General features: G+C 37.2%; 1 protein-coding gene across 1 annotated transcript in view; it reads right to left on the bottom strand.

Moving 5' to 3' along the window:
- Gfral (GDNF family receptor alpha like) overlaps nucleotides 1–12253 on the bottom strand; it is a 53425-nt gene extending 41172 nt beyond the window's left edge. Inside the window, exons 1-3 of the mRNA XM_052189429.1 lie at nucleotides 12232–12253; nucleotides 6690–6824; nucleotides 2120–2272 (exon numbers count right to left, since the gene is read on the bottom strand). Coding sequence (XP_052045389.1) covers nucleotides 2120–2272; nucleotides 6690–6824; nucleotides 12232–12253 — 310 coding nt within the window. The remainder of the gene's footprint in view (nucleotides 1–2119; nucleotides 2273–6689; nucleotides 6825–12231) is intronic.
- Between the last annotated feature and the right edge of the window lie 2878 nt (nucleotides 12254–15131).

The following is a 15131-nucleotide window of genomic DNA, read 5'->3' as shown; positions in this document are numbered from 1 at the left end:
TGCAATGAACAAGAGAGAATCATTCCTGAAGTAGAAGCTTTGCTTTCCTAGGACACCGGATACTGGCTTCTGGGGCTGAGAAATCAGCTGTTATTAACCAGAGACCAGTATCACCCAGGTGAAACCTTCTAAGAAATACTTCCTCAGGGCCAGCACACAGGAGCTGTAGTTCAGAGAAGCAAAGGCTAGATCACACGCTGGCGGCTGAGCTTGGTGATGTGTAAGAGACTACCACATATTTGATTTGTTTTGTATTTGTTTTGAAGGCATGAGGTAGTCATGGAGAGCAGCTGAGGCTTGATACCATGTGTCTAAGATAGAGACTTGTTGAGAATCCAGGAGGCCATTTGTCAAGGTTCAGCTGTAGTTGAAGTAGAGGTCCAAGGATGGAAGGGGTCATGGAGAGAAGCTGAGGTTTGACACCAATGATCAGGGTCCAAATCCCTACAGAGAAGCCAGGGGTCTATTGGTAGATGTTCTGCCTCAGTTACAGCAAACATCCCAGCATATTAGAGATGCTAGGGTTATGGGATGTCCACCAAAAGATAGCAGTATGCTTGAAGTTAGGCTATAAGGTGAGCTATATGTCCTGAGGATGACAAAAGCTGAGATGTGTTTCCTAACTCTGTAGAGGCCAGAGAATTATGAATAAGTCCAAGACTCAGACAGTAAGTTAGTTACATTTTTGGAGTTTGGTTTTACTTTGACCTAACTGCAACTGTGCCCTGCTTTTTCTCTCTTGGAAAAAAAAGTTGTCAAAAACAAATTTATTCAGTGTAAAAAAAAATGATGCTATCAAGGCTCCTTATATGATGATCTAAACTGAGTTCAAAGGCAATTTTCCTTATTTTTGTATTATTATGTTTTATTAGTATAATTATAAAATATTATATTTTTTCATTGAAATATTATGAAATATTATATTAAATATATCAGAGTATATGTTTACAATATATTCTGATCATATCCACCCCTTACAACTTTCTCTAACTTCCCCTAAGACCTACCAAAGTCTTACCCCAGACTCCATATACTCTTCCTTATTCATATTATTAATAGCTCATGGAGTCAAGTTAATGCTCTCTGGAAAATGGATGTGGAACCATCCATTGGGATCTGGACAAACTATCAATACCAATGTCTCCAAACAAAGGTGACTCTCTCTCCCTTACTGACCACCAACTCCAATGACTCCTGTGCTAGGGGCGGGGCTTTCTGGGCTTCTCTCCCATCCATGTTGAACGGCTTTGTCTTAAATGGGTCTTGAGCAGGCACCCAGCACTGGTGTGGATTGACTTGAGTATCAGCTCAATCTTGTCCAGAGGACAGCATTTCACTCTTCTCCCTTCCACCTCTTGCACTTACATTCTTTTTCCTCTCTCTTCCTCCATGTTCCTTGAACCTTGATATAAGGAAGGGTTTGTTACAGGTAATTCATGTACAGATGAGCACATGTTGTCATTTTCATTGAAAAAATGGAAGTTGAAAATGAAGGCCAATTTATGAGAAAACACACAACAAAAACAACACACACACACACATGCACGCACGCATGCTCACGCACACACACATGCATGAGAATAAACTATCAATACATGAATGTAAAAGATGTTATCAGTACAAGCTCTAAAAACATTTAAAAAGACAATCAGAAAATGCTAGCAGCAACATATTATAGAGATCTATAGGGACAGAAGTCATAGTCACATAGAAACAAACTCTAATACATCAAATGGAAAATAAACTACAAAAACTCACTCACAACACAGAAACTAGGCCAATTCTATAACATTAGACATAAATTTACATTTTATATATCCCAGATGAATTGTAAAGATATAATACTGACTATTTAAACCAGTAAGTGAATCAAGAGAATATTAGTTCTTTTTATACTGTTCTGAAGGACAAAGTAGGATGTATGTTCCATTTATTTTTAACAGCTAACATTAGACAGATAACAGAATCAGTAAGATAAAAATATGCCAATATTCTGCTTGAGCTCAGACATATCACTAAAATATTATCAATTTAAATATAGTAAATATACAACAAAAGAACACACATTGACTGAGTAGGGTCTAGGTTTGAAATTAAGAGTTGGATCAACAAATATTACCTGTCTTATTGGTGCACTTTTTCCCAAAAAGTTTGTTTGCTGTACAGTGGAGGTTATCCATACAAAGACACTCTTTAAATTGGAAATTTTTTTCCACCAAAGACTGTATACTCAGGTTACAATGCAATGAATTATTTATCTTGCAGGAATCACCTGGATTTCATAATCACATATAACACTGAAGATATTAGTCTGGATATAAATTTTCGTTTCTTCTTCCTAAAGTGCTTTTAATATATCAACCCAAGAAATCAATGAGTTTAGTGAGATTATCTTGTTTTGCTAAAGGTTCTTCATAAAAGTAACCACTCTCCCAGAATTTTAACAATAAATAAAAATACTATTGTCTAAGGGTTGCATTTTTTAAATGTTTTTTATTGGATATTTTGTTTACTTACATTGCAAATGTTATTTCCTTTCCTGGTTTCCCCCTCCTGGAAACTTCCTTTCCCATGCTCCCTCTGCCTGCTTTTATGAGGGTGTTTCTCCACCCACCCTATGGGATGCATTTTAATATGTGAATATTAAATTTATTATGGGAACAATACTCAAAGTACCAGGCCTCTTGGTCCTTAATTTACTCAGAGATATCCAAAGAAGTCCTATTTTTGACCCACAAATGTTGAATCTATCAGAATGCATTATGATCTGTTGAATAAACATAGATTATGAACTTTAGTCTTAATCTACTATTGAAAGTTTTAATATGAGAGCATCTGGATCCAGAGGGGCGAGGCAGGTGGAAGTTGCTAATGTAACTACTAAGAATCCCTCCAATGCTTAGGAATTACAAATATCAAACAGAAAGTATCAGAAGCTTGATCATATCTCCCTAGGGTCAATGCATGCATTTCCTTCCCAGCCTTCCCAAGAGGGATATAATTTGCCAACTTATATAACAGGCCAATGCCATACTATGGAGCAATATACCCACCCCAGGTTCACTTTTCTTCTCTTAAAACTTTAAAAATTTTAATTAAAATATAATAATATCATTTTCCTTTATCCTTTCCTTCCTCAAACTACACTCGTGTCCCTTCCCTCCTACTCTTTCAGTGCCCCCTCCAAAATTATGTCTTTTCTTCCCCAATTATTGTTACATATATCCATATTTATATCTATATATCTACATCTATATCATATCTATATCTACATCATTGTTACACATGTATATATGTACATTTGAACTCTTATATAAATACAACCTGCTGAGTCTTTGTAGTTGTGAGTGAGTATGCTTTCGGGGCTGACACTTGGTCAATAACTAGGTCCCTCATCCCCAGGAGATGCTAACTCTTCTCCTCTCAGCAGCCATTAGTTGCCTGTAGTTCCTTGTCCAGGGATGTGATCCCCCAAATACCTCCTTCCTCATTAACATGTCTATTAGCCATTGTTCAAATACTGTTTATACAGTGATTTCTATGAGAGACTATTTTGTAATCTGACTTTGGCAAGATATTCATAAAGGTGCAAAAATCAGTACCTTTCTAATTGGAATGAAGACCCACTGGACAGGAAAGAAACCAAGCCTGGTACTAGAAACCTAGCCAACTTCCCCAACTGATGAGGTCATAGATATTAGAAGAAAAACCAGTGTCATGACTTCTATAGATAAACTACATTCTAAATCTTATCCTTACACCCACAGGTAAGAGTAGCCACCAAGCCTCATCAAAGAAGCTCTTCCTCCTGCTCTCTTTTAAGATTTACTTTTCTTATTTATGTGCTTGAGTGGTTTTACTTCCTGAATGCCTGTGCACAACATGCCTGCCCGGGTGCCAGTGAAGCACAGAAAAGGGCATCAGATGCCCTGGAACTGGAGGTATAGGCAACTATGAACTGACATGTGACTGTTGAGATTCCAACCTGGGTCTTCTGAAAAGTAGCCAGTGCTCTTAACTGCTGAGTCACAAGAAGATTCTCTTCATGGTAAATGGAGACTGTCACTGAAAATCACAACTGGGCGTAATCCAGAGATCAATGGGTAACAAGGATGTCAGGCCTGTGGATCCCAGATCCGGTGGAAACACTTACATCACAGCTCCTGTATCTATAGCTCAGGGAACATCGTGTAAGAGGGCAAGGTGTACAAGAGCCACAATACCAGGAAGTCTGCCTGTGAAACTGTCTTTAGAAATGACTTTTAAAACAAAGAATATATTTTTCGTGTTTCCCCCATAGAATGCATTCTTTTTTATTTACATTGCAAATGATTTCCCCTTTTCTGGGTTCCCACTTGCCGCAAGTCCCATAAACCCTCTTCCGTCCCCCTATTCTTCCATCTACCCCTTCCCACTTCCCTGTTCTGGAATTCCCCTATACTCTTGTACTGAGTCTTTTCAGAACCAGGGGCCACTCCTCCATTCTTTTTGGACATCATTTAATTTGTGGATTATGTCCTGGGTATTCAAAGTTTCTTGGTTAATATCCACTTATCAGTGAGTGCATACCATGATTGATCTTTTGAGACTGGGTTACCTCACTTAGTATGATGTTCTTCAGCTCCATCCATTTCATAGAATGCATTCTAAAATGCTTCAAACCTTTCTGTATCTTAAATGATGTTCACATACAGAAGAATGGCAATGTTTGCTGTTCAGTCATAGTAAAGCTGACCTTACACAGGGTGACTGGATTACGTTCTAGTCTAAACTATCCTATCAAATTAACTGTTTTGTTTGTTCTTGTGTCATAACCTGTTATTATATTGCACTTTTTATTCTAAATTTTTTATGAAAAGTTAAAGTTCTCCTAACATTTAGAAAACATCTTATAAATAATATTGAATAAAACAGTCATTTATAATCACCAATATTTCATTTTCTGATAGAAAATTAGCTTGCCTTTATCTAATTTTTTTCATTTATTTTGAAAAAATCTAATTGAATTATTTTATGCGTATATTTGCAAATATTTTTCTCTGCTTTACTTTAAAGTAATTTCTCAAATATAGTAATTTACGGCAAATGACTCAGATTTATATACTAACATAAATAAATTAGTTCTTTTTCATGATTTATTAAGGATAATATTTTAACACATTTAAAGTTGCCTTAACAAATATAGATACACATTTAGGCATTAAAAATAGGGTTTTTTAAATTAACATCTGACCTTGAAATATTTTATTGTGAGCAAATGTATGAATACTTGGTTAGATAACTGTAGCTCTCTTGTGGATGCAAATATTTCTGTTCTGTCTCCAGGGTAGAGAAAAGGCGCTCTCTGGAGCATCCTGTAGAATCCTTCTAGTCCTGATGATGGAGACCCGTGTACTGTTAGAACATGCCACCGCATTTCACCACAGTCTGTGGCAGATGGGCGTGCACCACTAACAGTGTATTATCAAATACTTATAGTCAGGGTGAAGAAGTAGTATGGCATGCAATACATTTTCATTTCCCCATTTTAAATCTCTCATTAAAGTTGTATGATATTCAAGAAACGCTTAATTATGATAATCACAGTACAAAGAGAATTGATTTAACATAATGGTAGAATATAATTTTTGAAGACTGGCATAACAAAACTAAGGGAGTGTTTATATTATCAGTCTATTGCAGAGTTGACTTTTAGCAAATACTAAAGTACACTCACCAATATTAACTCAGCTACTTGAATATTTAGATGAATTTTGTTGCTATTCAACAAATACTGGACATTCATAGACAACTCTTATCCGCCCTCCAACAACAAAACAAACCAAAACATTGGGGAGGTAAAACAAGCCCAAGATTTCATGGAATTCTGAGAGCAGCTAACCCTATCAATTGTACCTAAAGGTGAAAATATCAGGTAATTCCATGTATCTCCCACCTGGCACTTTTTATCTGGAAAAGTGGTCTCTTGGTGTGGCTAAACCATGGCCTCCTCCTTCCAGCTCTCAATCTTAAGAACTGTCAGACTCTGCTCATGTTACTAATCTTCTACCCTCCAGGATGCTCAGTGACTACCTCCTCTCAGACCAGAAGTCTGCTCTCGTAGGCTGAGGTAGAGTCTTCATTTTGTTGCCTCTCCCTGCCTACTCACTTCTTACCTGTTCTTGCAGTTGCTACAATCCCTGCTGTAATCCCTACCCTCTCTTCGAACATTTGCACTCTACAAGTTTTTAAAATATTTTAATTTGTCCATGACACAGTGGGAACAGAAAATAATATCCAAAGTATATATAAGATTTGTATATATACACGTATAAATAAGATTTTTTAAATTACAAATATGTTCATCATGGATGAATTCACATAATCAAAGTGATACATTATTTGTAAAATTTTAGTCATGCTTTGAGAAGTTGTCACATTAATTGTAGGATTTGTAGAGAAAAAAATAATAATTGGAAATTTTGCTGAAAGGTGCTCTCAATATCTCTATATAAGGGCTCATTAATAATTAAGAGTACAGTTTTGCAACAAAGCTTACTGACAATGAGCCAAGTGAGTATCAAAATTAAATGGAGGTATTTAAAGTAAAAATAATTCAGCTCCTAGGATTCTATAAGATCATATTAAAATCTCATTGCTATGTTGGGAAAAAGAAATCATTTGGATGGACTTTTCACATTGGTTTTTACCTGGAGTAATGCAGGCGTCTTCCATTGATCTCCATGTCTTCTCACAGCCATTTGTGTCAATCAAGCACTGCTGCACTAAATGTGCACAATCACTTGTTGGGAAAGAGGATTCATTTCCTGAGCTTAACCTCACAGCTTGAACAACAACAAGAAAACCGCATGTTTACAACATGTTGCAGTTTGTAGAAACCAGTGGGGAAGATTCTCAAACAAATAAACAAACAGAAAAACCCCACATCTGGAACTAGACCGAGCGCTACGATTCCTAAGTCTATAACAAAAAAAGTCTAAGTCTACAAACTGTGGAAATACTTACACATCCACACTTGTTGCTATTTGGCTTAAGATTCTTAAGCAATACCAGGCGGTGGTAGCACATATCTTTAACCCTAGTACTTGGGATGGAGAAGCAGGTGGATCTCTAAGTTCAAGGCCAGCCTAGTCTACAGAGTAGATTCCAGGACAACCAGGGCTACACAGAGAAACCCTGTCTCGAAACTGTCCCCAAAAAGTTAAAAATGATTTTTAAACAAGATTATTTGCCTTCTCTGTTCCTTGTCTTCCATTTATTACTCAACTTACAATATTTTTATTATTATTGTCCTATCAAAATAACCTCTAAAAAGATATCCATTTTAATTTATGTGTATGTGCACATATGAACACATGTGTGGGTGCCCATGGAGGCCAGAAGAGGGAGTCGGATCCCATGGAGCTGGTGGTGTTAAAGTGACTGCGAGCTGCCCAAATGGGCTGTAGAAACTCAGCTTGCACCCTCAGGAAGAACAGCAGGAACTCTTAACCCCTGGGTCATCTCTCCTGCCCCTAAATTACTTTCTAAAAAATGTTTTTAATCACCTCCTTAATATGAAATGCAACACTTTTAATACTGTCTCATCTGTCAAACTCTGGTTATTTTGATGATTTCTTTGGTTTGGAATCTGTCTCTTCCTCTGAAAATGCTCTCTTCCAGGTCTCCATCTCTTGATATAAGCACTAAGAGAGAGAGAGAGAGAGAGAGAGAGAGAGAGAGAGAGAGAGAGAGAGAGAGAGAGAGAGAGATGGGGGTCTCCTTGCTACCCTCTTAGTGCTTCATTTAAGATCTTTCTTTGTCTTTTTATCTTTTTCTTCACACTTAGTGGAGAATCCCATTTCTCTCATGGCTTGATATAAAATATCTAGACTAAGGAGGCTTCAATCAAGCCTGAGACAAAGCTGTTTCCTCTATCTGCTTGCTCTAGACAAGACTCCAGATGCAGATTTACTTAACATTGTTCCAATCGTCTCTACTCTAGAGTGAACCACCATACTTCATCACCAATGGCAGCATTAAAATAGGCACCCAAACAATGCATGAAGGACTTTTGAATGCATCCTCAACTTAGCTCTCCCATATCTACTCTTGTTAAGTTGGTGCCTGTGCATGTTGAGCCACTGAACATTTTTTTCTGTCCAGTTGCTTGCCCTCTGGTGTGTTTGAGGCAGAGTGGTTCCATATGCCACCGTATCTAGGTCATGCACTTTCAGTGCTGCCATTTCTTTGCTTGGTCTCTTTAGTGATTCCATATAAAATGGCTTTCATACACCTTATCACATACAGCCTAGATGTCTCACAGCTTTCTGCAGTGCTCCATGCCCCTTTGCAGACCACTCTCTGCTCTACAGTCAACACTCTCTCTAATTCTTGTCATCTAGGATAACACTTTCTCCTTGGAGACTTATCATGATCATTGTCAACATTACAAAGGACTCTAACTTCACACTTTCTTTTCTCTCTCTCTCTCTCTCTCTCCACACACACACACACACACACACACACACACACAAAGGCAAACATCCCTCTTTTGTCTCCCTGGGAGCTTAGAAACCCCTAGGGTATAGAATTTCTCATCCTGCTGTGTATCTATAGGCTCACCTTTAACACTATGTTCTCTAGGTTTACTGACCAGGTTTACAGGGGCCACTGACGATTGTATTCTCATGAATATATAAATTCATGTTATAGGTATCCAACTAATATATGCTGATTTACATCAGACTTAGCTCTTATCAGATAATATCTACACAAGTAACTAATTAGCCATCCAAACATTTACAAGTTAGTTTCAAAGTTTTCTAAAATAATCAAGAAAATAGCGATTCTGAGTATATTTTACTCAATTTCTATTTTCAAGCATGCAAAATAGACACTTGTTTATTCAATTAACAAAAAAGTCTAAGAATCAGAATTGAGTCAGAGATATGAATTACAAGCTTTGTTTGAGCTAAGTCATTTTATTATTTCAAAGAAGGGAGTTAATTGTGAATCACCAGGGACATATTTGAGTAATAAGGCATTAAGTAAATCATTGTGCTACCTCTTTCCAAACCCAGTTTTCTAAAAATAATGCAAGAAAATTGACTGGGTCATATATACTACTTCTTGAGATTCTACATTGGAAGGCTAGGCCCATTTATTTAGCTCACTGGTGGTTTTCTCCTTCAAAGTTTTTTTTTTAATTATTTTATTTTATCTTTGTTAGTGCTTGACTGCATGTATGTATGTGTCCCCCTGTACAAGCTTGGTGCCTATAGAGGCCAGAAGGAGGAATTGCATCTTCTGGAACTGGAGTTACAGATGGTTGTGAGCTACCATGTTAGTACTAAGAGTAGATTTTGGATCCTCTCAAGAGGAACAAGTACTCTACACCATTAAACTGTCTCCCCAAATGCCCCAGTCATAATTGTGTTGCTGAAGGCTAGATTGGAAAATGCCATACACAGTCTACGTTTTTAATATGCTTGCAGACAAACTCATCTAGTCAATAATCTCCTGCACTTCAAGTTGGCAAGCACATTGCAAGACGACTACTTTTTTCAATGAAAAGTACAAGGTGGCTTGTACCAATTCAGAGCGCCAAAGACTTTAAACTAGGCATTTATAGTTAATGCTTGATTTATAAATAAATGGCATTTATTGGCTATTTTTACTTTATCTTTTGGTGATTTGTTTGTTTTTTTTGTTTTTTTTTTAATATTTTTATTTTCTATATTCTTTGTTTACATTCCAAATGATTTCCCCTTTCCCGGATCCCCCCTCCCCATATGTCCCATAAACCTTCTTCTCTCCATCCATTCTCCAATCACCTCCCTCCTTTTTCTCTGTCCTTATATTCCCTTCCAATGCTAGATCAATGCTTTCCAGGATCAGGAGCCTCTCCATACTTCTTCATGGGAGTCATTTTTTATGCAATTTGTGCCTTGGGTATTCAGGGCTTCTGGGCTAATTAATATCCACTTATCAGAGATTGCATTCCATGTGTATTCTTTTGTGATTGGGTTACCTCACTTAGGATGATATTTTCCAGATCCAACCATTTGCCTAAAAATTTTGTGAATTCATTGTTTCTAATTGCTGAGTAGTATTCCATTGTGTAAATATACCACATTTTCTGTATCCATTCCTCCTTTGAGAGGCATCTGGGTTCTTTCCAGCTTCTGGCTATTATAAATAAGGCTGTTTTGAACATAATGAAGCATGTGTCTTTATTGCATGCCGGGAATCCTTTGGGTATATGACCAGGAGAGGTATAGCCGGGTCCTCTGGAAGTCTCATGCCCAGTTTTCTGAGGAACTGCCAGACTGATTTCCACAGTGGTTGTACCATCTTACAGCCCCACCAGCAGTGGAGGAGTGTTCCTCTTTCAGATTTGTTTGTTTTGAATACAGTGTTTCCATATATAACCCAGGAATAACAGTGTTTCCATATATAACCCAGTAATAAACTCATTATTTACCCTAGATTTTTGGCCCATGGTTTTAAACTCATGAACCCTGTCTGGGATTTTCCAATGCTGTCACTGCAGTCGTGAGCTATCTTGTAGACTCAGAAAACTCACGCCTGGGTGTGTCATCTTCCCCAGCTTCGCAGAGTGGTGATACTGTGTGATCTCTTCCCTAAGTCTGCCTTCCTTCCTTTCTCCTTCTCTATTTCTTGTTGAAAATTCCACTCTGACTTCATACTGTTTTCTACACTTAATGATGTACTAAAGGAGTCATCTTAATGATTTGGCCCACAAGAATCCAAAGCACAGCTTTCTATTTTGTTATTCTGCCTAGCTTGTTCCTGTCTATGATTTACAGTTCAATATCTGAAATGAGATTTGTCAAAAAACCCACTGTTAAGTGAAAAGTAAATTTTGTGTTAAAAGTAGGAAGACAAAGAATTTTGTAAACAATATCCTCCTCTTAAGGATATATAAACTCATTAATAAAGTCACGCCATGGTTTTGGGCAACAGGAATTGGCTTTGTCATAACATGTAACTGTTCAATGCTGAACAAGAGCTGTGTAGTATGCAGAGATTTTCAGTCCTAGCAATGTTGGAATAATTCCCTTTTCGCATTTAACCTGCTTTCTGTGTTAATTTTGAAACAATGAAAGCAAATGGCCGCAGGCTTTTCACTGAGGACTTTGAGGAAGAAGAGAAATGATTTTTGTAATCTGATACATTGCTGCAAAAATTGAAAACTCCTAGATTTATCTTTATAACAAAACTATAAATACTAGAAACTAATAAAGAAATAAGGAAACATTATAAGGAATGAGAAGAAGCAAAACCTCTCAACACAAGAATTTCCATCGAGACACTGAAAATGTGCTTAAAATGTCCTTAACTTCCTGGCTAATTTTCTTGGACTTGATTTATTTTTCTTTTCCTTTTTTTTAAAAAAAAAATGTAATTTGGAATAACACACATTATTTCCTGGCTCTTATTTAGCTCCATTCATCAAGCACTGTAGCTAATAGTAAAGAAAGTATTCTGGTTTTGTTTATTAATATCTAGTATGATCACAATTATCCCTCATCCTGAAAGTGAGACATAGACTCTAACATATCCTGAAGAAAATATTAACCTTCATCAATCACGTATCTACCAAGAAGATTTGGGTGGGTTCCCTGTTAAGTGAAAATGACTTGGTCCAACCTCTCATAACAACCCAATGCAAGGGAGCTAAGCCCACACTTCACCTGTGAGCCCTGAATGTTACTCAAGAGGCAGAGCATTTAAGGCAGAGCTCAGCATCTTTGCTCCACTCAGGTGATCCTGATTATTGAGGTTGAAAATAAGATGGGTCTGTTTGTATAGCTCCAGTATGTATAATCTGTTTTCGAGGGTAAACGGAAAGTTAAAACTTTGTCATTCTTTAACTTGTAAGTATATACAGAATAGTTCTATTTTCAAGATAGTCTTACACATATAGGCACTGCGAAGATCTTAATAAATAGCTCGAAGTCATCTAAGTTCGTTTGCAGTACCAGGAGCAATGTGCTGAGCAATGAAATTCTCACCTTTTGTTTTTCTACCGAGTAAGAAAAAAAGCGACTGCAGGTAAGTGTACATTTCTCAAAAGCATTAAATAATATTGAAATACAAGTTAGTAGCATGATTGGCATTTCTTATTACATACCTCCATAAGCTTAGGCTAGATCGTACAGCATTCAGTTCCTTAAAAGAGGTAATATTCCAACAAACTCAGAACTAGCAGCACAGTTCACTTACCCAGGAAAATGAAAGCTAGCATGTTGGACAACTCGAGCTGGTCACCTGGGAGAAAGGCAGATGACCTGACATCTGCCAACATTCCAACTGAAATTTCTGAATAAGAGTTTCATTTTCTGTGTTTGCTTCCTAAGAGCACAGCCAATTACAGTCAGCTTCTGATGTCAGTGGTTCCTCACCAGTTTGTTTTGAGCTGTGAACTTTCCTAATTATATTCAAATTCAATTGTTCTCCTCAGTGTGCAAATCCCGGATATTGCCCTTCCAGGAGAGCCTGCAAACCAAATAACGGGAAATGATACATTCTCCGACTAGAGCACTAAGCTTTGCCCCTGAATGTAACAATCTCCCAAGAAATTTGATCATGAAGTCCCTTATTCATGAATATTTCTCATTAAGTCAATTGCATATAATGCAAGCAATTTAAGGATACAGAAAAGAAGCAGAGGCAACAAAGGAAAATTATTGCAAATCCAAGTTACATTCAAATGAGAAACTGATTATGTCTTATGTTTACAAATGCTTCAAACCTCAAGATGACTTAAAATGATGCCACTTCTGTGACTTGTCTGGTTCTTCAAAACTTGGGGAGAAATATAAATCCTTTCAGGGATGCATAACTTCTTCACAGGAAGTTAGCTATCCATCATCTCTTCCTTGCCCTGTCTTGGATGCTGTAATTCCTCAGTTAATTCTACAACTTCCTTGAAGTGTGATGAGACTGTTACTCTGATTCCTTTGTAAATCTGTGCCTAATAAATAGAAAGTATTATGTCTGGCAAGAACTTAAGATAAAAATGGGCAAATGAAAGAGAAGTATCTGTTCCCACAGCCACATAATTTATTGTTTTTATTGCATTGTTAATGTTCATTTTTGCAAAAGATGAATTACATTTTATTTTCAGAATGCATGGTTTCCTAAAACCCAATGTACTAAAACTGTAACATTATAAATTATCTCTGTAGCTTTAGTAAATGACTTAATATCAGACATTACTTCTCTGAAAATGGATTGATTATACCATGGTTGTAAATCAAATTATGCTTGAATGTGTATTTTGTATAATAGAAGTCTTCTATGGCAACATTATACCCAGAGTTTTATTTAATGGGAGAAATATAGACCCATAGAATTAATCTCTTGTCTTTCTGAGGGCAAGATTTAAATCAGAGTGGACAAATCCCAGTGATACTCAAAGTATAGATGTGACTTTCGTGAGAAGCCTCCAGGATCAGGATATGTAATTCAATGTAATGTTTGGGCTAGGCAATTGCAAAATTTTGCTGAGTTTCAAGGGGAATAGGCCTATACTTCATCTCCTGATGGAGAAGTACCTGCACAACATTGCAAACACAGTGTGTGAAATGAGATATATCTTGGTGAGTCTATAATTGGAAGATAAAACCTGGCATACCTTTTTAAGCACCAACAGATTTCCTCATTTCCTCACGCAAGCTCATACTGTTATATGATTATACTTCAATATAAAACCTACTATACTTTCCATCATGTTCCTGCTGGTTTCAGTACCTTCCCTCCCAGTTTGACCCTGTGTTATACAATTGTTCATATTTTCCCTTCTGGTACTCATTGTGATCCTCAAATACAGTAAATATATCAACCTCTAAATTTAATTCTTTCCTTCTCATCTAAGTATTCATACTAAGTAATTGAGAAAACAGTGATTTTTCAATTTACTGGGTATATTAGTTAGGGTTTTCTAGAGTATTAAAACAGAATCTCTCTCTGTCTCTGTCTCTTTCTGTCTGTCTGTATCTGTATCTGTCTCTCTCTCTCTCTTTGTGTGACTATGTGTATGTGTGTGTGTGAGAGAAAGATAGATAGATAGAGGGAGGGAGGCAGGGAAGGAAGGAGAGGGAGAGGGAGAGAGGGAGGTGGAAGAAGAGAGAGAGAGAGAGAGAGAGAGAGAGAGAGAGAGAGAGAGAGAGAGAGAGAGAGAGAGAGAGAGAATATATTAAATGTTTTACAGCCTATAGTCCAGCTAATCCAACAATGGCTTCCATGGAAGGTTCAGGAACCCAGTAGTTGTTTAGTCTAGGAGGCTAGCTATATCATCTGATCTTCAGTATACACTGAAATCCCAAAGAAGCAGGCTTCAATGCCAGCGAAGGAATGCATTTGCCAGTGAGAACAAGAGCAATAGCTTCCTTCTTCCATCCCCTTCCATGGACTTAGTGCAGAAGGATCAGATTAGAGGTGACCCTTCCTACCTCAAAAGATCTGAATTAAAGATGTTTTCCCACATCAAAGATGAAGATTAGAAGTGGACATTCCCACTTCAAATTAACCAAAAATCCTTCACAGGTGTTCCCCTTCTGCTTTGGATTTTAGTTAATTCTAGATGTAGTCAAGTTAACAAGAAAGACTAGCCATCACACTGGTGATTTTTGTAATCACATTGTTTTAATTAATTTTTGCCTTGTCCAGGACTTTTGATGCCAGTAGCACTTTCTCTGCTGTACTATCTGAAATGGCTCCTACAAGCATTCACATGTAATTGAAATCTGCCCCAGTGCAACTCTCCCCACTTGGCAAACATCTAGCTCCCTGTTACAGAAACTTCATTTTTCAGTTCTATGACAATGTCCCCAGCCTTTAATTTTTTTTGTTTTGTTTTTTTGTTTTTTTGTTTTGTTTTGTTTTGTTTTTTGGTTTTTTGAGACAGGGTTTCTCTGTGTAACCCTGGCTGTCCTGGAACTCACTCTGTAGACTAGGCTGACCTCAAACTCAGAAATCTGCCTGCCTCTGCCTCCCAAGTGCCGGGATTAAAGGTGTGCACCACCACGGCCCCAGCTTTAATTTCTAAAATAAATGTTCAGTTCTTTTATCATAGAAATAAGAACATAATTCTTCATTTTTCTTGTTTGTATGCATAGCTA

This window comes from Apodemus sylvaticus, chromosome 7, assembly GCF_947179515.1.
Source record: "Apodemus sylvaticus chromosome 7, mApoSyl1.1, whole genome shotgun sequence".
Lineage (NCBI taxonomy): Eukaryota > Metazoa > Chordata > Mammalia > Rodentia > Muridae > Apodemus > Apodemus sylvaticus.
This window is presented reverse-complemented; position numbering and strand designations above follow the sequence as displayed.